General features: G+C 42.0%; 1 protein-coding gene across 1 annotated transcript in view; it reads right to left on the bottom strand.

Annotated features, from left to right (window-relative positions):
- Positions 1-715: 715 nt before the first annotated feature.
- Positions 716-27,501, bottom strand: part of igdcc3 (immunoglobulin superfamily, DCC subclass, member 3) — a 55,176-nt gene continuing 28,390 nt past the window's right edge. The window contains exons 3-14 of the mRNA XM_040163996.2: positions 23,808-23,952; positions 23,564-23,694; positions 23,261-23,398; positions 21,054-21,212; positions 18,369-18,534; positions 10,855-11,102; positions 9,721-9,885; positions 9,302-9,490; positions 9,075-9,179; positions 8,573-8,708; positions 8,237-8,444; positions 716-7,405 (exon numbers count right to left, since the gene is read on the bottom strand). Of these exons, the coding sequence (XP_040019930.2) occupies positions 7,280-7,405; positions 8,237-8,444; positions 8,573-8,708; positions 9,075-9,179; positions 9,302-9,490; positions 9,721-9,885; positions 10,855-11,102; positions 18,369-18,534; positions 21,054-21,212; positions 23,261-23,398; positions 23,564-23,694; positions 23,808-23,952 (1,916 nt within the window). The 3' untranslated portion in view covers positions 716-7,279. The remainder of the gene's footprint in view (positions 7,406-8,236; positions 8,445-8,572; positions 8,709-9,074; positions 9,180-9,301; positions 9,491-9,720; positions 9,886-10,854; positions 11,103-18,368; positions 18,535-21,053; positions 21,213-23,260; positions 23,399-23,563; positions 23,695-23,807; positions 23,953-27,501) is intronic.

Genomic DNA, 27,501 nt, shown 5'->3' with positions numbered 1-27,501 from the left:
GCAAAGATTAAGAACAATCTTAAGTTTGATGCCAATATGAATGATAAGTGCTTAAAAACAAAATACATTTTCACATCTGTGAAACATCAGAAGGACATCTTGATATGATCCAAAGCTCCAGGCAAGCTGCTAAATGGACCTTGTGTTGGTATTGTCAAATAATTCCATCATTAACCTTATTTTTCTCTTCCAAATTAGCTTGGCTGATTTCTAGGTTTGTTTAAACCCTGTATGATCTTCTGGCTGCTCGTGATTCACTGGACTTCTTCACTGTGATGCATTCCCTGGTTAATACCAAAAGTAAAGATGGCCAAAACAACAAACACTACCTGGAAGTATCCTCAAATATCTCATCCAAAAGAGAGACAAGCAGAGAGAGGAGGCTGAACCACATTGGACTCCCCCTTTGTCTCAACGTTCCATCATGCATTGGGATTCACAGTGATTAGATGTCCGGCACCGACCTCCATCGACCCGGACCGCTGTGCTCTCAATACACATTGTCTGTTCAGCAGGCCAAGAGTTAATGTGCTGAACAGAAGAACAGGACAGAGAAGCCGGCATCGGATTGATCTCCTACATCTCTGCGGATTGCATGGAAGCCGCAAAACACATCTGGACTGTAAATAAGGCTTTCTTTATCTAGCAAGCTACTGTCCTGGGAACATACGCACGCGCACACACGCACGCACACAATAAAGACAGTCACCGGATATTGTTTCTAGAGCTAGTTTATTATCACTGTTATTGTTTTTTTATTCAGTTTTGCACAATGAATTCTAAAACAATACAAACCACTAAAATGGTCTATTTTGCCTTTTTACACACATACACACATACAGTACACACTGTATGTGCAAAAATGTATACAGATTTTTAATTTCAACACTGTGGTCTAGAGAGCGTAAAAACACAACTTTGTGGAAATGTACAGTAGTGATCCCTGATAATACTCTGAGATTTACGTTGACCTGAATTAAACTGCAGGAGGACCAGTGGCAGCAGACAGACTTAAAAGACAGACGCACACAGTGACTGGCGGGTGGATGTGTGTTCGCTGGAGAGATTTATGCTAGTACACAGCTGATAATGCATATGGTTTTTGGTTTCAGGTTGGCACCACATTTGAACCCCTTCGGATTTAAAAATGAAATTGTACTGTATTGTGATAAAATAGAAGTTTTACTTGTTTCGGATAAACCGTACAAGCAACTCTACAGAGAAAAAAATAGATTGCAGCTTTTCCCTTGTCTTGCCCTTTGTTGCGCTCACATATTATTAAGCGAAAAGTAGAGTGATTTCTTTCAGTATAAAAATCAAGAAAATATATCTCAGAAACAGAAAAGACTTCTTGAAAAGACTTGGTACGAGTAGCACGGTCCTACAGGAAGACACAATCACCTGCCGCAGTCTATTTGATCTTCACATGTTTGTGTTTCCGCTCTCCTTATTGGTTTGAAGTCAGTGGCTGTAAAAAACATTTTCACAGCCTTGTAGAACATCTCTAATCAATCAATCAGATGGTGGAAAGATCCAATTAAACGACTCACATCAGTTCCTGTTTTATGCATTAGTAAAATTCCCGATGGAAGCCGGCAACGCTGGGCAGGAGCAGGTCAAACGTACTTACATGCCTACATGCTTTCACACGGCAACATTCGACTGGAATAATTTGCCCTTCAAGACTAAGTGAAGCTCAGACTGCGCGTCACAAACAGAAAGGTGGTGCTCTACACGGGAAGACATTTGCGATGCAGGTTTGCTTAAATGATAATGTTTATACTGACGAGCTGTTATTGAGTTGTTATGCTTGATGTCACAGGACAGGTGTGGAATCTACGCAGGAGCCAAATGACATACGACCCAGCGGCTTTAGATCCCATCGGCAACATCGATTCAGAACAAACATTCTCCTCAGGCAAAGATGTTTTTTTGAAGGAAAATGAAGACTATTGTCCCTTTCGAAAGGTAACAGGATGGACAGGACCAGAGGATGACTGTCAATAGAAGAAGGTTATTGAGTCTATTTTCATCGATAACACACCATCAAAACGTATTGACCCACAATGTGAGACGGGACCATCAGTAGCACCATATTGAGACCACAACATTATTTTTACCGTAATTTGGCTAAATATCACAGTGGTACCATCACAAGACCATTAAGGGTTAACTGACACTTTTCATTTCATCTTAAATAACAGGTTAGCTTTTTGTTTCTCATGCAGTTTTGCTGTAGGTTTCTCTCTGCCTACGACCTTTGAACACATGAGATTCAGTCTGCTTTCTTGACACAGGTATATAAAATATAATACTGATCCCAAACATTAAAGTACATTTACATTAAATCACAAATAACCATTTGACAACAGTATAAATCACTTGTAAAATCTTTAAACTCAGCGTTATTTGACATGTGGCGTCACTGGGGTCACAGCCGAATGCCCTAGAGATAAATGCATTGGAAATGTGATCAATTCACAATCTTATTCAAAGAGCATTTGTGCCACAACAATCAACACACAATTTGAGGATATTTAAGCCAGAGGGCAGAAGGACTTTGGGAGAAACCAAAACATCCTTGCCGTTGAGATCCACAGCATTGCTCTTATGTCCATGACAGACCCTCTATAGAGAGACAATGTCTACCTGGCCTGTCCAGTATTGTCATCATCATATCATTTAATGAGTGGAGAAGTGCACGGACACATTAAGTCAAAACAGTGTAGAATAAATCCGCAACATGCCCAGTCCAGGATGCCTTCTTTTGATTAATGATTAGATTACATTTGTAATCAGTCAATCAGCATTTTTCCTTATTCTCTCAGTTAATTGATTATTATGTTGGTCTATAAAATGTGAGAAAAAAAGAGCAAAAGTGATTTTATAAAGCTTTACATAACTTAGCTTCAAATGTTTAATTTCTCTAAAATCCCCAAAACATTCAGTTCACCATTCCATTTCATATTGAAATATATATATGATAACCACATTAGTAAATTCTCCGAATTTAGATGTTTGAAATGGGATTTTTTTTGGCATTTGTGCTTAAAAAATTACTTTGAAAAAAATTATTCTACCGATGAATTGAATAATTGTTCCAGCATTAGCAGGAACAGAGCTCCAGATGATTCTGAGTTTTCAGATTTCCATAACAAGACACATTACCACAAAGGTCTATCACTTCTAATGTATCCAGACATACTTTTGAGGCTTTAACAGTAATCTTCCCCTGAGGAGAAACCACACGTTTGCTGTGATGTGATTTTCGCTGAAGTTGTCACAGAGTATTTCCCCACAGAAGTTTTAACCTTATGATGATCTCTACATCCGATTTGCATTACCTGTAAGGACACGTTTTTCCTCCACGTTTCTAGCAAAGTGAGGGACGCAATGTTGCAACACTTTCTCTTAAATGGCCAAAAAACAGAAGTCGTCCCTGACAGCAAAATGTGTGTGAACTGGGCACAAAGCAGGATTCAAAGGGAGGCCGAGGGCGGCCCGCTGATGCACATTTAAGAGGATCAGAGAGTCCCTGAGCGCACACTCTCCCTGCCCAAAGGTCAGATTCCTGAACAGAGAAAAAACAGAGGCTGGCTCACTGACAGGGGAGGAACTTGGTGTTATAACACTTCCCCAACTGCAAAATGTATGAGACAATGCCCTCCTTTTTTCCATGGAGTGTTTTAGCGAGCTGGTCCCTTCTGCTGATGGGAGTTACAGAATCAGTCGGTCGACAGAAGAGCTTTGAGGGTCCGTCAGACCACACAGATTCCTATACTGTACAGCAAAACAACAGCCTGACCTATCAGGAGTCGGATCACGTAAACATGATCGTCACTGCGCCACGATAGCAGTGAATCCATTGTTTCTCTTGTGAAATGACTCTAATCAGTAAACACGGATTAAGGCTGCGGCAGCCTGGAGTGAAAACATCCCTCTGATAGTTAATAAATATACAAGCAGGACACATTTAGGCTCAAGCCTTTGTTCTGCTATTTCAACAAGAACCATTGTTATAACATGATATCAACCCCAAAGTGTACAAGTAAATAAAACAAAATTATGAGAGGAGAACACATGTGAAGGCATTACATTACAGCACCTAAGCTGATCACCACAATGGAAACTGAATATTGCAGGTTTGCAGAACCACAAAGAGGTCTTTGCTGTGGGGACAGAAACAACACTCACATGGAATGTTGTGGAGCCAAATAATTAGATCACACAAGTAGTGTACAGCTAATAAATTATAAAAAAAACATTTTCAATCAAAATGGCCATCTAACTCATTACATGCTGCGCTGCCTCTAAGTAAACTAGATAATTTATATATAAACACAAAATGAAGAAAGCTGGCACGTGTGCCACATCAAACATAGCAAACTATCCGATCTATTGTCCCGCTCACACATCATCTCCACACATTGTCACATTTCTACCGGGGCAAAAATACGGATTTTTTAAATCTAAAAAAGCGATGTTGCCCTCGCAAAATATATAGAGCAGATAGTGAGTAGAGTAGTGAGGAGAGTCAGACTATCTATTTGAGGAATTTTGTTTGCATATAAAGGAAAAGGAAAAGTGAGTTTTTCACTTAAGTGAGGCAGCAGAGGTTTGGCGAACGCAGGGAACAAAGTAAAATACGTAACTTAATTTAGTGGAAGATGTAAAACCTTACAAATTTTAACTTGAACGTGCAACTAGGGTTCTCATCCCACTCGGCCCATCCCAGTTCAGCATAGCTCAGGTAAACACGACTCGTTGTGTGCATGTTAGCGTTGTTCCTGTCCCACACTTTACCTTTCTCTGTTTCCTCATTAATAGATGCACTTTCAACTGAGGATATAAAGTCAAACACCAGTGAGAAAAAAATTAAGTTAAAAGCTTTTGATATGAGAAAAAAAACGTATCTGATAACCAAAGTTGCACATTCACTAAAAAACAATAAACTGTATGTACTTAAACCGTTTTAATAATTAGTGCATAAGATAAAGATCTCCCTCCATTGTCTGTGTAGTGTTCCTTTCTGTCTGTCAGCATGTCGCGTCAATTACAATATATACATTGTTATAGGTGGTTGAATCCCAGTATCACATTGTTGGTACTCTGTATGTTTCCTTCATTACGACCTGAGATCAAGGCCAAAAACCGGGTTGAGGTAGCGAACCACGATGCAGCCGAGCCAGTCCTGCACCATCTGTGACAACGCAGAGAGAGAGAGAGACACCCGAGCACGTCTGCGTCCCTCAGCCAGCTCTCTGTCTGTGGTCGTTAACGTCCAGCCATGTTACAAACGCCGCGTTCCTGAAGCACTATTACTTGTCAGCGTCGACAGGGGGGGGCGAAGGCTGAGCAGCAGTTGTGGTTTTGGGGGAGAGACTAACAATAGTCGAGCATGATCAGCAACTGTGATGTCTCCTGGGCACTGTGAGTCTCAAAGGCTATTACTTTGTTTTAAAAAGGAGGCAGATAATGTGATGTGAAATCAAAATCACTAAGAGCACTGCAGCAAAAAGACATTCCCGAATGAGGTTAGAAATACACTGCAGCAGATTCCAATCAAAAGGAATATTTGAACATTTTGGGAAACAGACGGCCTTGTTTTTTGAGAGGATAAACACCACTAGTTGTTTTACCGCTGAATGCAGATTCATACTAAACCCTAAAGACATGCGAGTGATAGAAATATTCTCGTCCATCAAAAGGTCAAATACTTGAAGTGGGGAGAAACAGCGTGCAGCGGTTCACAATACCTGCACCGCTACAGCCCACTAATTATGCATGTAACAAATCATTCGCTTCGTTTGTTCTCAAGCAGTAATGTGACGAGGACAATTTGGGATTATTGGCGAAGTTAAGAGCCGTACTAAATATGCTAAGCTACGCTCAGTGTTTACTAGAAAAAATATTAACTATTCCTTTAAGTCATAAAACTTGGAACATTTTTAAAAGACCTCTGCTTGATTTTGTTTTTTACAAACATTACAAATGTATGACAATTATTTAATATGATCAATAAAAACACATCTGCAAAATTCAACAATGTCTCATTTTAGACACTTATTTGATTTCCTCTTAGAATACAACATTATGTGTCACGTCTCATTGAGCCGTAAATAATCCTGAAAATACAATTAGAAATGCAGTGTATCTCTAACGCTCTATTCATTCAACGGGAGGAAAAAAAATAAATTACCGTTGTTAAAAAAAGGCTTGCAATGGAAGAGCATCATTTATCGTCCAAACATTCTGTACACGGTGTTTTCTGTAGTCTGTCGACTTGCATGAGGTACTGACATTGTATATACAAACACAAGAGGGAAGCCAGGATCCACAGAGGGGGGAGAAGAGGGGTCTTCATTATGCAACAAACAGACAAACACCAGCAACAGCAACAACATTAACATTGTTATTTTGAGGTAGAACATTAACATCAGCATTTGGAAGTGCTTTATGTTGGATACTCGTTTTTTGTTTTTTGTTCATTTTGCTTTTCGACAAGAAGACGAAGAAGAAGAAGAAGAGAGACGATTCCTGACATCTGAGGTAGCGCGGAACCTGACCTTGTGATTTTAGAACCCATCAGTTCCTCCGCATGTAAAGTCATTTTGAGCACAGGGGAAGGTAAAGTCTCTAAAAGCTTTCTGCAAGACATTCACTCTGGCTGAGGTAGGTTTTTTGTTGAATCGTAAAGGTTCCAACAGACGCGTTTTGGTCCCTGTATGAAGGCTGAGAACTCATAAAAAATGTTGATATCAATAAAAAAAAAGAAGTCCCGAGACAGAACACATCAAATCTGTGGACGAAGGCTGAGGTCCTCTGAGAGCGAGGAGGTGGGGAGGACAGGCGGCAGCAGTCTTTGACGTCCACAGAGGAGTGGACATGCAACCAATAACTTAGAATCACTTTGACCTTTCAGTGATGAAGATATATAAATATGTATTTATATATATATATATATATATCCATAAACTTACAAATAAAATCATCATTGTATAGGAAGGACATTGTGGGGAATCCAGTCTGTGCGCTGAACCAAAATAACAATATAATAATGAAACTAACCTGTCAAAAAGAGCTCTCCCAAACCTCAATCCAAAACCCCTCCGATAAACAGTCCCAGATTTGATCAAACTTCGTAACGTACCAATAAAGAAAATTAAAAAAAACGTTGCACAAAAAGAAAACCTGCTTTGAAAGGAAAAAACTTGTCAACCTGAGTGAGAGAAGAGTGGACACTGTGGAGAGCGCCGTGTGAATTGGCCTTCATGCACGATTAGCCTTGGTCCTGCAGACACGCTGCCGCTGAAGGAGGCTCCAGGAACTTTGTCTCTCGCTGCAACGAAAACTTGTCCAGCGGTATCGTAGACAGCTGGGTGTCGTTCAGCATGTAGGGGTCGGACTGAAAGCACATGCAAAATAAAGGGTTTACATAATGCATTTAAATCCTTTATTGGACATTTCCCTCAGGATGCCCGACTGCTCGGTTGTGTGAAGAACAATAACAGTGCAGTTGGGGATTTTTCTTTTCCTCCTTATTGTGCTTTTATCAGACTATGTGTCTTCTAGTTGCAGCTCACACCTTTTCGTTGCAAATATTTGATCCTGTTATACTGTGTTGTTTTCTACCGTACTGTTATGTTTTCTTCCCCATTGTTTGGGCTGTGCTGAATAAAAGAGAGGAATATAGAAGCTGCATTCAAAGAAAGCATGGCAGGAAAAAAACATCAACTATTGCTGAAAAAAGTGACTAAAATGTATTTAAAAAATGTAAATATACATTCATATGAGAATAAGAGTTTAACTTTAATTACATCACGGGAATGTTTGCAGTTCCAGGCATCAATTCTGTAAGTAATGATAACACTGCGCTAACAAAAGTAACCTCTGAGACGTCAGAACCCACATTTTAAATACCTACACTTGTTTAGCGCTTTATCAGGAGTCAAAATTATACGTGCTGATCCGAGATGTGTTAAGAATCTACAAAAAACATAATTGTGCATAGCTAAATAAGTTTGGTTGACAAACAAATCATGAAATTAGCTGTGGTGGAAATTCACAACAAAAAGTTTGGGTTCTAATTTTCCCACAGGCGGCCGCAGATACAAAAAGGTAATATAACATCAAAATATGTAACCCAAGATAAACCTTCTTTATCCATAACAATTTGTCTAAAAATACAGGTTAACAAATCATGGCTTCCCTTCCCCCTGTTTGGTGCAGGTCTCACCATGCATGTATCTTGTGTGGGTTGTGTGAAAAGTCTCTCCAGCTCGTTGCTCTCCGCCACTTTCTTCCCTGCCGCGCTGCCATTGACCTCCATCTTCCTCCTGGCAGCCCCGTTCATCCCACAGGCCCCCTGGGAAGAAGAAGAGGACTCCAAAACTACGCTATGCGGCGCCTGGGGGGGGGCCTGAACCGTCTTACACATCCTTAACCTGGGGATTACATGAACACACACACACAAGAAGCTCATGACAATTACTGTCAACAAGAGTGATCGGCGGGTCATTCCGTCGGGACGTGTTGTTGCTCCTGGGCCTTCACCCATCACGTTGATACTGACCTGCCGCGGTAGCTGAAGACGAGGAAGAGCACACAGAAGATGATGCAGGTGACTCCAATGTGAATGCCGATTATGATGCCCGTAGTGGAGGTCTTGTTTTGTTCATCTTTCACACAGTCGCACGGGGCGTCCAACACTGGGAACATACAGACAACCTCATATGTAAAACAGGCAAGCAGATCCTTTCTTCTTGATCTCTTTAGTGCAGGTGGTATATTTAAAAAAAAAAAACCATTGTGATACATTGAGTCAAAAAGCTTATTTTGTTAAATCTGCGGATTGCATAGACGTGTGCTTAAAATGTTTAATATTTGATAGTGCTGGCTTTTTTCATGAATTTAAACTTCATGTCACATCAGGGATCTATGCATGTATGCGTGTGATTGTCATCTTGGAGAGATGCCCCATGTGACTCGGTGGGGGCACATTAAACTCGCACTGGTGGTGTTGGGGGACCGCGTGCAGCAGCGTTTGGCTTCGTTTGATTTGTTCACATAATCACCAGATTTCTCCAACGCCTCCCGAAGTGAAACCAGTCGCAGGGTGGCGTTGCCGTCTCCGTGCTCGTTGAATGCGTGAAGCTTTATCTCATAGACCAGCGAAGGATCTGGACAGGAGACGATACGATGATAAGATAATGAGTAAAGCACAAACCCCACCGAAGTAGACGTGTGCCAGTTAAAAAAAAGCTGTTTTGTTTGCTGTGACAGAATAAACTACACATCTCACCCAGCTCAGTGATGTTGTACTGGGTGACGTTGCGAAGGAGTGTGATGGGACCAGTGAACAGCAGTGTGTGGGCTCTCCTGTAATACAGTCTGAAGCCTTGAAGTTGGCCCATCTTGGAGGAAGGTTCCCACCTTGCTTGTATAACACTGCCGTTCACCACCTTGGTGTAGAGGGAAGGAGGTGCTGGCACTACAACGCAAAGTACAGAGCGTTAACCAGAGTTATACAACAATATGATAATAGCAGCACTTTTAGTCTTTTATTTTGCGGCTCAGGTTATGACGCCTCATGTGCAGTAAGACTCGTTGCATGTTTTTAACCTCGGCAAGAACTGCAAACGTATTGGTAAAAAATAGGCTTTGTGTGTGTGTGTGTGTGTGTGTGTGTGTGTGTGTGTGTGTGTTCGGCTTCCAGCTCACCCTCCCCATGAGTGCTCTCGGTGACACTCTCCGAAGGTTTGCTGGCCCCGTGGGATGTGTAGGCCTTGACGTAGAAGGTGTAACTAGTGGAGGGCTCCAGGTCCCTGATGATTTGCTGCAGGGTCGCCTTACTGACGGCCTCCTCGTACTCCATCTCCGGCGGGTCTGAAACACGGAGGAGGTAGAGGAGGATATAGAGCAGAATTAATGGGAAAAGAAAAAGCAGGAACAGGCATTAATGCGATGGAATATGGGATCAAGAGAGGAAACAATATTTCTGATTGGTTTCTGTCATTATCAGAGCAGTCCTGTAAGGTAAGAGCTAATCTAGTTCCAATTAAGTGGTGATGGTTGGCTAAATCGCAGGGGTGGAGTGAGGAGACAGAGGTGGTTAAAGGGGCAGTTGCAAAGGGCGTGTTAAAGCACTTATATTGCTCTCAATCGGGAGACAACCAACCATAACCAATATCCACCTTCAGCCCTCAACACATCGGGCCAGACCATCTTGGAAGGGTGATTACAGCAGTATTGGATGACCCCCGGGGCCTTTAATAATCCATCTGATGGGACTGCTGAGGAGACCAGCAGCTAGCAGTACGAGACCCTACTCTCACACAAAAACATCACAACCCACCCACACACTCGCCCCGAGCCGCAAACAAACACACAGTGTGCACGTAAACACGCACGCAAAGGTGAATATATGGACACACACCAGAGCATCGTACCATTATTATACACAGATGGACTGCAAGGTAAAATGGAGGATTTTTGTCCTTATTATATCCATCTAGGGGAGTGTGGGACTTACACAGTAGACTGTTAATATGTGTGTGTGTGTGTGTGTGTGTGTGTGTGTATGTAAAGTTGTCTGCCGCCTGTTCTACAAAATTTGCAAAGTGCAAAGTGCAACTTGCCAAATTAGATAATTTCCTTGTAAGTAATAAGAAACTTGGCACTAAGCATAAAGAGGAGCGTGGCATGTTAGCAAGCTTGCACATTTTTTGTGAATTAGGGCGCTCGCTGTCAATGTCCATGCCATTTATTTTCAGCACTTGAGCATAACACACTTTTGACATTTCATTGTTACGTAATGTCTCGTCTATAACTATTTATATACTCAGCGCAACCCACCTGAAGTCCTGCGGATGTGAAGCACGTAACCGATGATGTCCTTGGTGTTTTGCTCGGGCTCCTTCCAGGACACCTGGATGTTGGTGGGTGAGAGGGCCTCGGCGTGCAGACGGGTGGGCTCCCCGGGCAGCCCGTCAGCCCAGAGCACCGTGAGGCGAGCACTGGCCTGCGTGGAACCAGCGCTGTTCTCGGCGATACACTGGTAGATGGCCTCGTCGTCCTGGCTAATGCCGTATATGGTCAGTGTGCTGTGAGAGGAGAGGTGCAGCAGGAAGGAAAGGAAAGGCATTAAAATTGTAAAGTTTAATTTCTCTGACAATCATATATATATAATATGATATGATATATAATATGATATGATATTATATATATATACATATATATATATATACATATATAACTTAAGAGTTGACTGTAGATGACACCATGAAAGAAATTGTGCAAATCCAAAAGGTCAGATTTAGTGTAGAACAGTATCTTATCAAAGGTTCTCCTCTACCTTCAATTCTGAAAAGACCAGTCGTAGTATGAAGTACTCATTGTGTCAATGTGGCGCTTAATACTTACCAGCAACAAAGTACAACATTTCATTTGAAAGTGCATGTCTTATAGGGTTGTACTGTTGCATTCTGTATATAGTATGATACAAATGATTTCAATTCCATTTTCATGAGCCAAAACACCAATCAAAAATCTTAATAATCTGTTCACATACGACATGGACCCTCACATCTGAAGAGGAAACCCCCCCAAAAAACATTAACATGGAGATATAGATAGATGTGTACTACTAATAAATTAAATGTCCATGATAGAATTAGTTAATTGAATAATTGACGTGCTACTTTTGTTTGGAACTGTTTCTGGTTTCTACATGCAGCAACTACAACATGTGAGAGTGCAGAACGGTTCTTAATCATGCATCTGGATCTATATCTGTTCCACAATAAACCAAGAGAGGGAATTGAATTTACCACGATAGCGTGATGAATGGAAGGAAATGCCGTCTGGAATCCATCACCATTAATGTGTCCAAGTTGTGTTGTACGAGTTGAATTTTAAAGGTAAACCGTAGAGAAAATGGAAACATGCAGGTTTGTGCATGGAAAGACATTGACACCATTCAGAAATGTTTCACTAAGAATGTTTCCTGTTTTATCTACTGCAAGCAGAGCATCACTAATATACTAAGGTTTATGTTTTTCACTTGCAAAAACAGCAACCACGTCCCAGAAATAAATTACCTGTACTTAAACAAGCTCCTGAGTTCAGCTATGTGTGTATGAGTGAGGTGTGTATACGTGAGCAAAGATAACGCCACACATCCCACACCACACACAGCAGCCGTAAGTAAAAAGACCCTCACTCATGCACAGTGCTCACTTTCTAACCAAAGTGTCTTCCGGTGGAACTCTGGTTGGTAGATACACCTATTTAAAAAGAGAATATATGAATTGCTTATATATCTTTAAATTGTTCCTTGCTATCCATCTATACATTTGTATTCACTTCATCTCTACAACACATACACACACACTCGCACACAGACACTTGCAATCTCTCAAACTCAATGCCCTCACTCTATATTGTTTCTTTCAAGCACCACTCATCACCACCTTCATCATCTACTGTATCTGTGCTTTTCCCATCCTTCTACCTGACCTTGTGTTATACAATAAACACAAGCATTGTGCGTGTTTCTGTTTGCGTGTGTTATTAAATGAGAATACGTAATCTTCTCTTATTTTCCTCAGGCAAAAAGAAAAATAAGAAAATGTAACATGCTATGAAAATTACACCCTGTGGTGCGAAACATTACTTGATGCCTCGTGCATTCCAAGGCCGTTGTTGTGGTATTCACAGGATAATATTTGTTGGGGAAAAGTGAAAACGAGCATGTAATGTATGCCTTGGGAATATGGAGGGGCTTGAGTTGTGACTATGTCCCTTTTCTCTACCTCTAGCCTGAAGTCACACCATTCTAACAGAGCAGAGCCCCCACTGGCCTCTGGTTCTCATGCTTTTCTGTAAGTTGAAACAAGAATTGAATAGCACAGGACTCCAACGCATCCCGCAGCATCCCGCCTAATCTGCCGATACCACTTGTCCACCTGTCGCAATGATTATCATCTTTGTTTGACTGACCGGCTGCATCCTCTGTGTATTAAATCAAAATGAAATGTAAGGTGTCGGGACCATCCCGTAAGGAAAAGCATGCCATTCATAAAAGGAACAACGTGTCAGCTGACTGCAATACACGTGGCCTTTAACTCGCAACCTTCTGGACCTGTGAAATGGAAAAAGTTGCCTTTTGGCACTGAACTACCGGCCTCAGCGTGGTTTGTGAGGATGGATGTGTACGGTTGAGGGGCGGGGGGGCTCTTCTGGGTCAGCGGGCATGATGGAGAAGTGAATCATTCCATTGCCTTTTCAAAATTGATGTACTGGGATACAATTACTGTACGTCTGTAATCTGGGTCAGAATGGGCTGAAGAAGTTTTATTCTCTCTGGTCTGCCAGGTGGCTTCAATCCGGATAATAACGGTGTCAAAGAGGCCCTCGTTTTTTTTACCCTCTCCGAGACAATCTTACCCCCCGATCCTGGAGGCGGCAGCAGCAGCAGCAGCAGCAGCAGCTCGCTACTCAACCGTCACAATTCTGACAGCCTTTTGTATCAGCGATGGATAGAGTGCAAGACAGGCAGCCCTCACCAGACTCCACGGACGCAGCAAAGGGGCCCCCAGGGACGCACTACTACCCCAACGCCACCGGACCCGGACCAGCCTCCCCACTGTGTGGGGGAATGTGGGGAAACTTCACACATTTCGCTTGTTTCAGAATGTTCGCATCCAACCGCATATATGCGATACACATGCATGAACACACACGTACACACACACATTTATAGCTGTGTTTTATATATATTACACTTTTATATCGGAATATATATATATATATATTTTTTATTTTATTTTAATTCAAAACTACATTCTGTGTCTTGGTTTCAGTTTAGTGGGCAGATACTTTGATGTTTTTGGGTCCTTTTTTTAGAAATAATAGGGCAAATAAGGAGCAGTGTTTCTGTTTGAAGGAGGTGTTACTTGTTTCCACTCTGCTGCGGAAGCAGGAAATGTGAAACACATTTCTTCCTGTACTGGGATATTTCCCAGGCAAGACCTGACCGACGCCCAATGCTTAAAATAATTGGTTTTAGATTGCAAAACACTTCAATTGAAGACAGAAATTCCGATTTAGAAAACATTGCCATGCAAAAGCAGAGATGGGTCTTCAAACACCCATAAAATACGGGAAAAAATAAAGTCTGAGTGAGAGAAAGGAAAGAATTTTGACTTTGTTTGAGGTTTTGTCTGCCCGCTCCAAAGCCAAGCTGTCTTGTCATGACGGCTTGACACATCATTCAGTCATCGGTTGAAGATCATTTGGCAGACGGACGGATGAGGTCACGGGCCGGTGGGAGTGGTTGACAGTGGGGGTTTTGAGTCTATTGTTGAACAGTGTTTACTCTCTGTTGTGTCTGAGCAGCGCCCCATCGAAAAGCCAGCGCGGCCTTTCTCATTCCAGCAAGAGGGAAAGGGGGACAAAGAGTAAACAGGAGGAAGAGGTGGGGAAGGGGGGAGGAAGGGGGAGGAGCAATGAGCCGTCTGTGGCCTGAGAGGAGGGAAGGGCCAAAGGATATGACTGATTACAGACGGGGTGAGAGTTCAAGGCCAATGCCCGGGCCCCAGGTCTCTCTGTAATGGGGGGCAGGATGGGGAAGTGGGGCACAGAGAGGGGCCGCAAACAAGGAGGGCAGGTCTGAGTGAAAGAAAGAGAAGAAAAAAGAAGGAAAAAAAAGAGGAAACCCTTTTAAAAAGATTCCTCAAGGAAATGTCCAGGTCTGTGTGGTTGCCTGTTCCTTCAGATGTTTGTCATTAATTATAAAACACACTCACTCACACACACACACACACACGCACGCACGCACGCACGCACGTACACACACACACACACGCACGCACGTACACACACACACGCACGCACGCAAGCACGCACGCACGCACGCACAACCTTCACGAATGTTTTGTTTCCTTACTAAACAACTTAAATGCTCTCTACACTAATGTAAAATTGATCCTCATAGTCTACATTAATTTAAAAAGTAGTGGCTTTCATCTTTTTCTTCTATCTTCATTCGCCTTCATCTTCATTGACTCTTCAGTCATAATTAGCACTCGCACACGCTTCAAATAGCCATATCAGCATGCTTTACAGGAGTCATGTCAGCAAGGGTCAATAATAAATGTGATAGCAATCGAGTGTGTGTTTTTTGTGCAGATGTGTCTTACGAAGGCCTGTTGAGGGACACGGCTTCGCCCTCAGCATCAACGTCTGTTAACAGAAAAAGGATAATCAGCTCCTCCCTGAAGCCATCGCACCTCATGGAGCGTTTTGCGATGCTGTTTCCCTGTGTGTGTTTGTGCGGAGCATGTGCGTATACAGACGAGGTGTAAAGGCTGCAACACGCTTGTGAATTTTCCTCCTTGATTATGCATGTGCACAAAATGAATGATGGCATGCACCACAGGGCTACTTTTTTGCCCATACAGGGCTCACTTGCCTTTTGATTAATGTGTGTGCATGCGTGTGTGTGAATGAACCGTACAATCGATTCTCCTTCCTTCTCTCGTCCGATTCGCTTTTAAGGTCACCGTCTTGAGGGATAGATGAGGGGGGAGACCTCAGTGTGTGTGTTGAAGTCTCTCTGCAATGCTGAAATGTATTTATAAGCGTACCTTTTCCGACAGTATGTATGTGTATAGCATGGATGTAGATATATACTGTATATATATATATATGTATGTATGAACAAAATTGTTGTGCTGTCCAGAGCTGTTGAATATAATTGGCTTGGTTCAAGGGGTCGATTGTGCCCTTTGCCTCATCATTTACCTGTGAGATATCCACCATGCTGGAAAAACACACTAATTAAGAAGGATAAAAACTCACCGAACCTCCCTCTGCAAAATGGAACGCACAACCAAAATTTGTGAACTGGAACCATCCCAGTTCACACATTGTACTTCGTCTGGGGAGTCAGAGACCTTGAACCATCAATCTCCCAGCTCCTTACAGTTAAAATTGATCACTGTCAACATATTTAGTTATTTAGCACTTGGTTCTGCTTTATGAAAAATTGTTGTTTGGTTCAATATTTGAAAAGCGTCACTGCATATTGTCCTTTAAATTGACCTTTTCAATATCAAAGCTGTATTTCCTCGCCTCAACAAATTGCTTCAGCAATCTCAACCAAACAACACGAGGAACGCAGGAACGAGCCCCGGCTGTGATTCCCAAGTCCTGTGATATCTCCACTCGACTGCACAGATCTCCTTTGCTTCATCAGCTTTTTATGATGAGAGAAAACGGGCAATTTGAGCTGAGGTTATTTCTCTATTAATCAATTACTCCAAAAATCTATAATAAGAAAATGTAGATAATATATTTACCACTAATATATATATATTCCCCAATTCCCACTCATATATTTTTAAACAAAAACAAAACAATGACTGCTACTGGCTTTGCCAATATGAATTTTTCGTACACAACAAAAATGTCTGTTTTGGACTGTTGGTTGGAACAAACACATCAACTCAGGTGTTGTGTTATTGTGATGTCAATATGATACTATTTACAGTAAATACTAATAAAAAAACAACAAAAAGATATACAGATGAATTGATTATTTGACAGATAATTGTCCGTCGTTTCACCAGCTCAAATAAGCGACCGTGATGATGAATTGTGATACGTGTTCTATCAACAGATCACAACTGCGTAGTGTGAAAAGAGGTACATCCAGCTGGTGCGTCCTCTAGATGGCTGACTGCGTCTGCTCAACTAGCTCAGTGTATGACATAATTAGCTAATGGTAAATCTCAAGCTGCCGCCTGCCTCCCCGACCAATCGCAGAGCAGGCTTTGTGCTGCATGAGGTTCACATTGCAGCAGGTCTAAGTGAAACACGCTGGGACACTCTGGCTAACCCTTCGCCCCCTCACTCCTGATTTGTTCTTCCTGCCTACTCACAATTTCTCTTCTGATCACCTGTTCATATTTCTTTGTACGTCGTACGTTCTTTGTAAGTGCAGCCTCTTTCCTCTTTATTTCTTGCCTCCTCTTTGCTCCTTTGTTAAGCTCCATCTCACTGAAAATCACAGCCCGGTGCGGGCAAATGGGAGTGGAGCAGACTGTTTGAACAATGCGTCTGCTGCATTCGCTCATTGCGACAGAGCGTGGACTGTTAGCTGTGTGTTATTCAATATTCACATTTCTCTTTTATGAAAAAAATAACACGCATGCACGGTTGGCTGCCAGGGTCAACTGGAAAAATGTAACTTTCGTTGCTGGATGGGTGGAGTGTAGCAGTTCTCAATCAAACATTAAGCAGTACTAGCAACAGGCTGGAATATTATGAAAGAGCCTTTTAAAATAATAATAAAAACAGTTACTTGTGTGGTACCGGCCATCGATGTGTAAAACTCAAGAGCAGCTTCTCACGGCACAGAAAAATAGGTCCAACTTGTATTTACTTCTTTATATTATCTCTAAGATCAGTACTGTAACACCAAAAAATGGCAATGCAACATGCAACCTTTATACTGTGAGGTGCTTAGAATGGTAACTAGCGGCGGTCCTCTTCCTCGTGACATTCCTGGAGACTGCCATGGGAAAGCCTCCAACATCCAGTCAATACGCTGAACGCACACAAAGGCACAAATAAATTGAGGCTCATGTCTTGGCAGGCGTGAATTCCAGCAACTACCGCGTGAGGGGCAGAAGAAACGCAGCAAGATTGAACATTTGATGATGCCGATGATTAGAATGGGGTGTTTACTGAAATCCATATTTCTGTGAGTGGGGTCCAACAATGTGAGGACACAGTGAGTGCCCGGCATGCAGGGAAGGGAGCGGCTAAGCCGTTAAACACAGCGTGCATTATGAGGTGACCTCGACAGCGGCTCTTCATCATTTTCAAATAATGAAAATTAAATCTCTGGCCCACTTTGGTGGTGATTGGTGACCCTTGGTGAGCATAAGGCTATAACAGCAATGAGTTGTAAAAGAATAATGAGAGAAGCATGTTGTCAGCAAATGCTAATTACCATTAATTAACACTGTGTTTCACACTTTCTAGTAAGCCATTAAGTGTAGCGAGACCTATTGATGGTTACAAGCAATTTTTCTTTTAAACCAATAGCTTTCTAGTATCTATTATCCCTTAATGAAGATGCCCTAATATAGTGCGGCTCATTAGAAAGTTGTACCGATCATCCTGTTGCGTGTGTGCGTGGCTAAAATATTGGCGTATCAGATGTAGAAACTGCATGAGTAAAAAGAAGAAAGAAAAGCTGCAAAATGCTGACAGTTTGACAAATACCTGACAAATCCGTGGGTACACTTGAATACATGAATTCATTTCCGTAAGGTTCCCGTGTAAAAGTCATTTTTCACCTGTTGTTGTTCCGGAGTTTGACGTGTCCCCAGGGCTCCAGAATCTGCCCGTTCTTCAGCCAGGTGAGCTGCGGCTCCGGCTCGCCCTCGGCCTGACAGGTGAAGACCGCGTTGGTGCCGACGGGCCGAGCGATGGACTGCGGAGCCTGAGCGAACTTTGCCGGAGCTGAACGAGGAAACGACGGGTAAGACAGGACAAAAAAGGGGTGCAAGGAGAGCGTGAGTGGTACACATTGCCGCATTGTAGGTGTATTATGAACATACTATTGAAAATCTATGAATTACGTTCAATTAAGAGACACCAGATAAAATGCTTACACGGGGAAATGAAAGACAGAGGAGCAGAAAGGTGGAGGGAAGAGGAAAACAATCAACAACCACATTTTTGTGGGACTAATGTGCTTTAAAATAAACAACACATTTACATTAAAAAGGTGATGCAGTTTATAGTTTTATAACAACTGGTCTAATCCAATGCTTTCAGCTACGGTGAATTAGTGGTTATAATGTATGCATATGAATTTATTCTTTCAGCAGAGAAGTGGGTTTCTTTAAATCAGAGAGTAATTACTTTGCTGAAGTGTAATTTCTGGCTTGGTGTTTTTTTTTGAGCTGCACTCATTATTGTTCCAGCGGTTAGCAGCGATTTCATAACCTGAATTATTAATGTTCGTATTAACTAAGAGCAAATGTTGAGGTAATTAAAATATTTCAGACACATCGGTAGAGTAGTAAGAAGCCGGAACAACAGGCGGATCATATTGAGTGTTGAAAAAACACAAAAGCTTTTCCTACATTCGTTTGGAGCGATGAGTAATTTAACGTTACCTATTGGGACTGAGCACAAAATGTAGAATTACATATTTAACACAAACGTTGGTTGGATGAAAAGAACAGTGAATTCTGTTTTTGATAAGAGTTTTGAGAGGGAAACCTGTATGATTGGTTATTGTTCACGAGAACATAAATCAATTCTTGAGTTATTCTCACTTCCATGCCCATTCATTGCAGAAAAGACTCAAATCTTTAAAACACGTCCAGAATATATAGTCTATGCACATGAAGTATACTTAAAAAATGATCAATAATGTCCATAATAATGGCCATTCGAGTTGTTGTGCAGATGTTTTTCAATCAGAACAAAATAGAGCATTTTATGGGGACATTTTTCAGCTGCGTATTTGGAGCATTATCCTTTGATTCAATGGCCTCATCTCTATTACATCAAATCCCCTTGTTTGTTTTCTTATTTAGCACAATGTTGTGAGGCACTTTTCTTGATGAAATCATTTCCAGTCTCCCATTAGAAAAGCTGAGGCCCAAAAGAGGACGCTGACATTGTGTGACGGTCCTTTCGTTTGTATCTTCCCCTTTGCGTCCTTCCCTTTCAATCCCACTCAATGTTTTCTTTTAGGGATTTCCTAAAGGTGAAGGTCGGACGGAACTCGGAGAGATATTGATTAGCACCCGGGTGTGAGTTGGATCATCAGCACCATCCATCCGTCTTGCTCTTGTTTTCCCGTTTGGGGTGTCACACTTTGACTCCTCCTGCGGCCTTTGTTTCTGAAGTGATTTGCGACATGCTGCATTTATTAAGTATAGATTCCTGACCTCTGTACTCCTTTTCAGGATTAATCGCCACGGACATCCTCTCATGAGGACATACAGAAGTTTAAGTTCAGTAACAGTAAAATTGACCTGAAGGACATTTATTTTGAGTTAAGAGTACACCTTTTTTTTCTCCACGAATCAATGACATTGACACATAATTAACATCCATGGCTTTTTCTCTTTGTTCTCGCAATAGTAGCGGCTGGACACGCACTGGACAGGCAGATCAAATTAAATATTGATTAGGATCAATGCTGCTATGTGCTGAAGTTTTATCTGATCGATACGTGAGGGAGGCAAATAAATGCTGCAATCCTCCCGCGGTACAATTAATGCACCGAGGGGGCCACACAAACCTGGCTGCATCCCATTGGTCAGAAGCAGCATCTATCTGACCATCAAACACTTTAATGGTTACAACCCTGTGGAGAATAATATAACAGAACCAAATAAAGAATAGAAATGGTAAATGTAATCTATATATATTTCTCTTTTTATATTGGATGTCCATGAATATGGGAGAAAAACACTCCTCTAAAGGTGCCAATACAACTATTCTCCTGCTGCAGAATTTGTTACGCTGTGGCACAATTGGATTTTCAAAAGGTGTGTGAATGAAAGAGAAGTGTCCCCGTGCACGCTGTGCTCAGTGATTCTGATCTCTAAAAAGCAATTTGCCATAAAAGATGTAATCACGGATTTAAAATAGAATGCACCGGTCTTTATCCGTGTGGATCGGACAACATTGATAAAAACAGCATTTATCATACAGATATTATTCTTTCCAATGGGATTTTATAGGTTAATTTTAAAATAATTAACAGCACACAACACTGTGTTAATAGGAACATCTTATCATTTACATTTCATCTCAACCTGGCTGTAGTGGAGGATTGAGGGTCGAGGGACCACTCCTCCTTCTCCTGCGCTACGGGAGTCAGGGTGCCGGCACAGATGTCCATCCACGCGATTCACAACCTCTACGTTACAACTTGATCATAGCTGCATTTGTGAAGTTACCCTTCACAACGGCAATCTAAAGTTCTGAAAATATTCATTTTTGCCAGAACTCACCTTGGACCACCAGACGTCCCTGAGCCGTCCTACGAACACGGGTCCCTGGTTTGTTAGCAGCACACACGTAGACCCCCGAGTGCTGCACGCCCACATCTGAGATCATGAGGTTCCCTGTGCCGAGTACCTGGATGCCCTCTACGCCGATGGGACGCCCGTCTGCACAGAGAAACAGGGACAGAGAGAGAATTCACACGGGGCAGAGCCGAAAAGGACCAGGTGTGCACAGACAATGTGTTCATGTTGGGTGGAGGGAAACGTGGTGAACGTTTTAAGGTCAGACCAGGCTTTAAAGACTAGTTAGATGCACATTGCACATTTACAGACACAATTTGACAAAGTAAGCAGGTATTTCTGGACGTGCCAGAGGTCAAGGATGCAGCTCTCGCAGTGAGGAGTGTGATGTTTCATGAACAGTACAACAGAGACTTGATGAGAGAAATCCCTTTTGTGGCTGCTGCTGCGGTGTTGACGCTGAAATCAGTTGTCTTTACTTTTTGTTAGAGGGGCACCCTGAAGAGGACATTCATCCTAAAGAGGACATTCTGCTTTCATCTATTAATGTGTTTTATTGTAAGTGCAGCTTCTCTAATGGATGTTCGGTTAATTAAAGCCTTCATTCTTTAACAGCTCTTTTGTTCATGCTAAGACAAAACCTTGGAGTGCGTTTTCTTTCAAACCCTTACACAGGGGATGTTCCAGCCGCTATTGGGGGACTAGAAATTATAAGCAACTTTTAATCTTTTATCTCCTCACACAATCCATAGCTGCCTGGTCTCTTTCTTTAATGCAACTACACAGCTGGTACCAGTGCATGTGTAAAAATACATGTAACACTATAAAGCATAAGCATAATGGGAATAATCATGGAAAATACAACTAAACAAATGAAAAAAAGAGATGAAATAATACTGCTGGGTTATTAGGTGGTCTCTTTTCACAAAGTGTATGTTTACTTACACTTTAAAGGTATTATCACAGCAAACTCACAGTCCCTTCTAGGTTTTTCCAACCAGATGAATGAAAAAGCCGAATACTTTTCTCACAGCTTTCCAGGTGAGGTCAACAATTATCCACCCAATATATCCATTACGAGTATTCAGATCTTGAATATGAATGTATCAATATTTTTCAATTATTCATCACAAATTTTTCAAATGACTCAAACTTTCCCACCAATCGGTTTTGTCCGTGTCTGTCAATGTGAAGCGATTTATTTATTTTTTTGCTTTTTTTTGCAGTTCCATTCGCTAACTAACCGCTCAGTACCGCAAACTTTTGTCTGAACAAAAGCCGTCTTGTTCTTTTCGTGCCTTTTTCTCTATATATTGTTCTCTCTCTCTCTCTCTCCTGGCCCCCCACAAATCAGTTTCTCTTCATCAGACACTAATTAAGTTAGTGGCAGAAAAGAAAGAGCACCGCAGCTAGCAGGCTTTGGGACTGTTGAATGAATAGCAGTAAATACAGAATGGCATTAAGGAGTGACTGATGTGAAACTATCAGATTAATTATGCATTTTAGCCTCCCTGCTGTAATCGAATACACACAAATCCCATTGTGTTAGCATTTCATTTCACCGGCATTATGTGAGGCAAATACCCCCAATCTAATTATGCCCGTGTGCTTAGGAGGGCCAGCAATTTACATTTGGCACAGCGAATTTCACTGGATAATAGGTAAAGAGAACAGATAGCAAACTCTGTTTTGACTTTGAGTGATAGTCAAGAAGAAATACACAAGCAGGACGGGAAGGGGGAAACTAATCGTATCTGTTTCAGCACCTCAAAGCAATTACTCAGAGGCTCGCCAATGCTCCCATGGATATTCAACTTCAATTGGAGAAGAAGCATGCAGTCAAACATCATGTTCAGCCTGAAGGCCTTGTGATGAATCCCACAGCGATACACAGTATACACAATAGAGGCTTTACTGTAGCAAATGTATTCTGTGCGCACACACGTACATTACACAATGCAGACAGATCAAAGCTGTGCTGCAAAGAACATGCATACAATGACAGAAAAGCCCAAATATGACCGAAAACACTCATATTTCACGTGCTTCGACGCACACAGGTGTTGCTACTTCAGCTCAGTGACACTAAATTCCTCAAATGCAAGTATGTATATGCACAGAAAAAAATATTCCAAACACATATTTCCCCCTTCTGGGGCCCTTTCTTTGAAAAGAACAGGATTTGTTCTCACCTAGTCTGCTCCAAGACACAATGGGCCGAGGGTATCCCGTAGCAACACACTCCAAGATGGCGGTTTGGTGAACCGTGAGGGTGAGGTTTTCTGGTCCGACCACTATCATGGGCTCTTTGTAAACAGATGACTGAGAGCCTGAGAAAAGCAGGGAGAGGGGAGAATGAGATGGGGACAAGCATGATGGATGACGTCCTTTAATTGGATTTCTTCAGTTAGCTCAATATCCTGCTTCTGTTGAATCGTGCGGACGAACAATTGGTTTAGAAAATCGCAGATGTAAAAGAGACTAAATATAACAACCTGAGACAGTGAGAAGTGCTTCAGTGCTGTGTTTCACTCCTGCACTGTTATGGGCTACACAGCAGAACTGGCCACTGTCCTCGGGACGCACTCCTGTGATCTGTAGGACGCCTGTGGGCAGAAGAGTGTACCTGCGGTGGAAAAAGAAAACAACATGAGACAGAAGAAGGCAGGCGCAGTGAGACCTGGTAAAGGACTGATAAAGAGCTGCCAGGTGTCATGCCACGAATCGGGTTGGACCAACCTCTCGTCCTCGGTGTTCACCGGACGTCTGTCTTTGTCCCAGCTGATGACAGGCTCCGGCAGACCGTGGATCTGGCACTGGAATCTAGCAACACCGGACTCCTCAGCATGCACCGACTCTGGCTGCACGTGGAAGTCTGCCATAGCTGTGGAGGGAGGGCGGGAGAGAGCGATATTAGCTCATATCAGCCCAGCTGCTTCCAGGAAATACATCTTCACTCTTTGATCTCATCAAAATAAATGTATTATTCATCAGATCAACATCTGAGAATTCCTCTGACATATTCATGTTCTTCTTAACCATCCACTCCATCCAAAGATATAAGTGGCAATGCAATTTCATTGACACGTATTTGTTTTTTTAAATTCAAGATTATACATGATGATTCATATAATGTGATTACTTACGGGCTGAAAAAGACCAAGACTAATGTAGAATTACCATATTTAGAACACAAGCATCGTATTATAGAATAGCGTGAAATTAAGTGCAAACCTCTCTCTTGACTCATCACAGTATTAGACAGATAAACGTCTTCCTACAGCGGGGTGAGACGGTACTGCCAGCTGTAAAGTTTACATCTCTACTTCTCTGCAGAGAAATTGTTTCCAGACATCTAAAGACTACGGAGTTCAGTTACTAGTCCCTGGTGCAGTAATCTGGCCTGGAACTACCGTAGATCTGAACGATTAAGTAAATTTACTCATGGAGAAACTGTATGTGAGTCATCCATCACTGAGTTTCCATATGTGTGAGGTACAGACCATGAAGGTAAATATGGATTTTCTGCTATTTGTTGATATCTGGTATGTAGGTTGGGAGTGATTTTAAAATGGATGCTAACACAGACAAAGCATCGCATACGGCGTCATGTAGCAGAGCCACTATCAATAACCGACAGACTCACTCAGCTGCGTTCACGTTGCCTGTGCCAGGAAACAAAAGGTGGAGCCAGCAGCAAACTCAATTAGAGCGAGAGGGGCCCTCTTCTTCCACCGTTCTCCCGTCTTCTTCAACACAACTCATTTAAATGTCAGCCCTAATTAACTTGGACGCAGGAGGACTTATCGGACCACCATTAGCATAACAAGAGGGATGGACCCCTTATTATTTCATAACCTCTTGCTTTTCCCAACTTGTAGCCTGCATTCAAATGGGAAGAGCAGAAAGTGGGCGGCAACCACTCTGGAGGCTTATTCATGGCGTGCCTGGTTGTTGTCTGCTCGTTCCACTGTTTTATTTTGTTCCCCCTGTTTGTCTCCCCTCGTCTTCCAGTCCGTTTACTGGCTTATCAACTATTGCTGCATTTAATTCACTTTTCTAACGTGCCATTCTTAGTTGTAAAGGGTTGATTCAAAAGGTACAGTTCAAAAGGTCTCGAAAAAATGAAGCAAATAGTTGTTAATAGAATAGAGACGAAGAGGGAGAGAGTGGAGGACACTTCATGTGTGGAGGTACTTTAGACCGCTGTGGCTGCGTCAGTGGTTCAGATTATTCCATTTCACAGCTTAATGAGTAGTGTGGCATTCTCCAACACGACTTGACCTTTGATCTCTCGATGGATGTATGGAGCTCTGATGAAAATTTAAACTTTCCAATTTAGTATTCTTCTAGTGGCAGCTCACCCTTCCTACATTATGAATGTGCTTCTAGAATGGACTGCAAGTTAATTGTTTCTTGCCTTTGTCTCAGGATAAATAGCACAAGACAAATCAACAGGTTTCTTGGGATCATCTCTTTGTCTCTCAACTATGAAGCCAAACTTTATTAGTTGTATATCTTACCTGGGCAATTTGGCTGCAATTTTTCCACCTGGGACAAACAACATTCTAGCCAAAAAAACGTTTAAGTTCAACCTCACGGTGAAGCATAGGAGGCCTGAATGTCACAACATTATTTTACCATCAATCCACAAGTACAGATCTTTGCATGTTCATGAAATTACAACTGTTATATACATTATTGTGAGGTAATATTGGCTCATAAAAACATTTTCATGGGCTCTCAGTCAATAATACTCTCGGTCTTGAACTCAATACAGAAAAAAAAACTAGCGGCTCACAGACTGGTGTGATCAAAACACAATTTCTTGCTTGGAATATAGTTTTAAATTAAGAAACACACTTTAGGGAGCTCTGCTGTTTGTACTGTCCATGTGGACTGGGAACACTGGGGACATAAAGGGGGAAACGACATTGCTCTCGAATGGAGAGGAACAAAGGAGTTTAATAGGTGGACCAAGCCTATAAGAGCTTTATTGTGCATCTTTGCCAAGTAGCCATGGTGTCCGCCGATCTGGCGGTTCTGCGTGTCCGCCTACTCAGCCCCCATAACGGGCCCTACCCTCGGCCCTCATGCATAAAACATGGCTTCTCTAAGAGGCCCACGCCCCTGCGACAATATCGACACCCTCCTCGGGATCGGACATAATCAGAGAAATCACAATAAGGTTGGTTACGCAGAGAAACACATACAGAAGCAGAGAAACTTGTCAGCCGCCTGTACTGCATGTAAATCCTAATCTGCATTGTACATTTGCTTTTTACTGTGTGCCAGGTTATGGAGTCAAGCTAAAGTGATGTAGCTCATCTACAGCACAGACATATAAAAAATATATACAAAGGGCTGCTTCAACAGAAACAAGCATATAAAATGTCCCCTCGATGCCGCTGGAACAAGAGACACATCTGCTACTGTCACTTATCCCAACATCCACCCCTAACAGACAAGCCCCGGTGTTGTTGACAGACACTCACACATGATTAGGTCTGTCCAATGTCAGCTTGACTCCGTTGGCTTAATCAGAGCAGTTCTTATTCATGCAATATGGCAGACATGGTTTGGGGTGCATGCTAAAAAGAAATCCACACACAAGTGCACAGGTCCTTGAACGTATGTCCGAGGGTTCCTTTGTGACAAGCATAGAAGAAGAATGGATGAGGTAATATTGAGAAGGTCACAGACAGGAGATGTGAAGCGTGGTGATTTAGAAGGGGCGCTTAGCTGTAAATAAGGCCTTGGCAAAACTAACAGTAGCCAACAAGTGAGTGGCACTGCCTGATTCGCAATTTAGGACCAAACAGTTCCACATGGTACCATATATGATCATTTGTTTTAAAAGTCTACGTACTGGAAACTCAGCAAGACACACAAAAGATGTTCTCCCAGTGCTGATCCACTGGTACTGATTATTGGGAGTCAATTTACATACATAACATTTAGCTTGACACTATGAAATAATGACTCATTGTTTTGAATTTTCTTTGTGTATTCATGTTGAAAATGAATGCAATAAAGAAAAATCAATACAACAAATATTTAAGATTTGGGATTTTCTGCATTTTCCCAAATCAACTCATCTATCCAATAAGGTAATGCAGACTAAATGGTGATTTATTTCTTGCCTAATAACTACTAAAGTAATGATCCATTTCTTTATTGCTCAGTTAAACACACACACACAGACAGATAATAATTAACAAGGTGATTAACAGTCTCAAACTGCTGTTTTCTGTCACGACTCCTGCGGCAGCGACAAAATCTGATGACCATTTCCATTGCAGAGGTTTTTTCTCCCGTGCTGCAGAAGATTCATTGATACGACAGAAGTCAATGGTGCGCATGCATCCTGCAGCACCGCTCAAACCTGCAGCTATGATGTAAAGCTTCAGTGATGTTATAATGTCATTTCCAT

Source organism: Gasterosteus aculeatus, chromosome 12 (assembly GCF_964276395.1).
Source record: "Gasterosteus aculeatus chromosome 12, fGasAcu3.hap1.1, whole genome shotgun sequence".
NCBI classification, from domain to species: domain Eukaryota; kingdom Metazoa; phylum Chordata; class Actinopteri; order Perciformes; family Gasterosteidae; genus Gasterosteus; species Gasterosteus aculeatus.
This window is presented reverse-complemented; position numbering and strand designations above follow the sequence as displayed.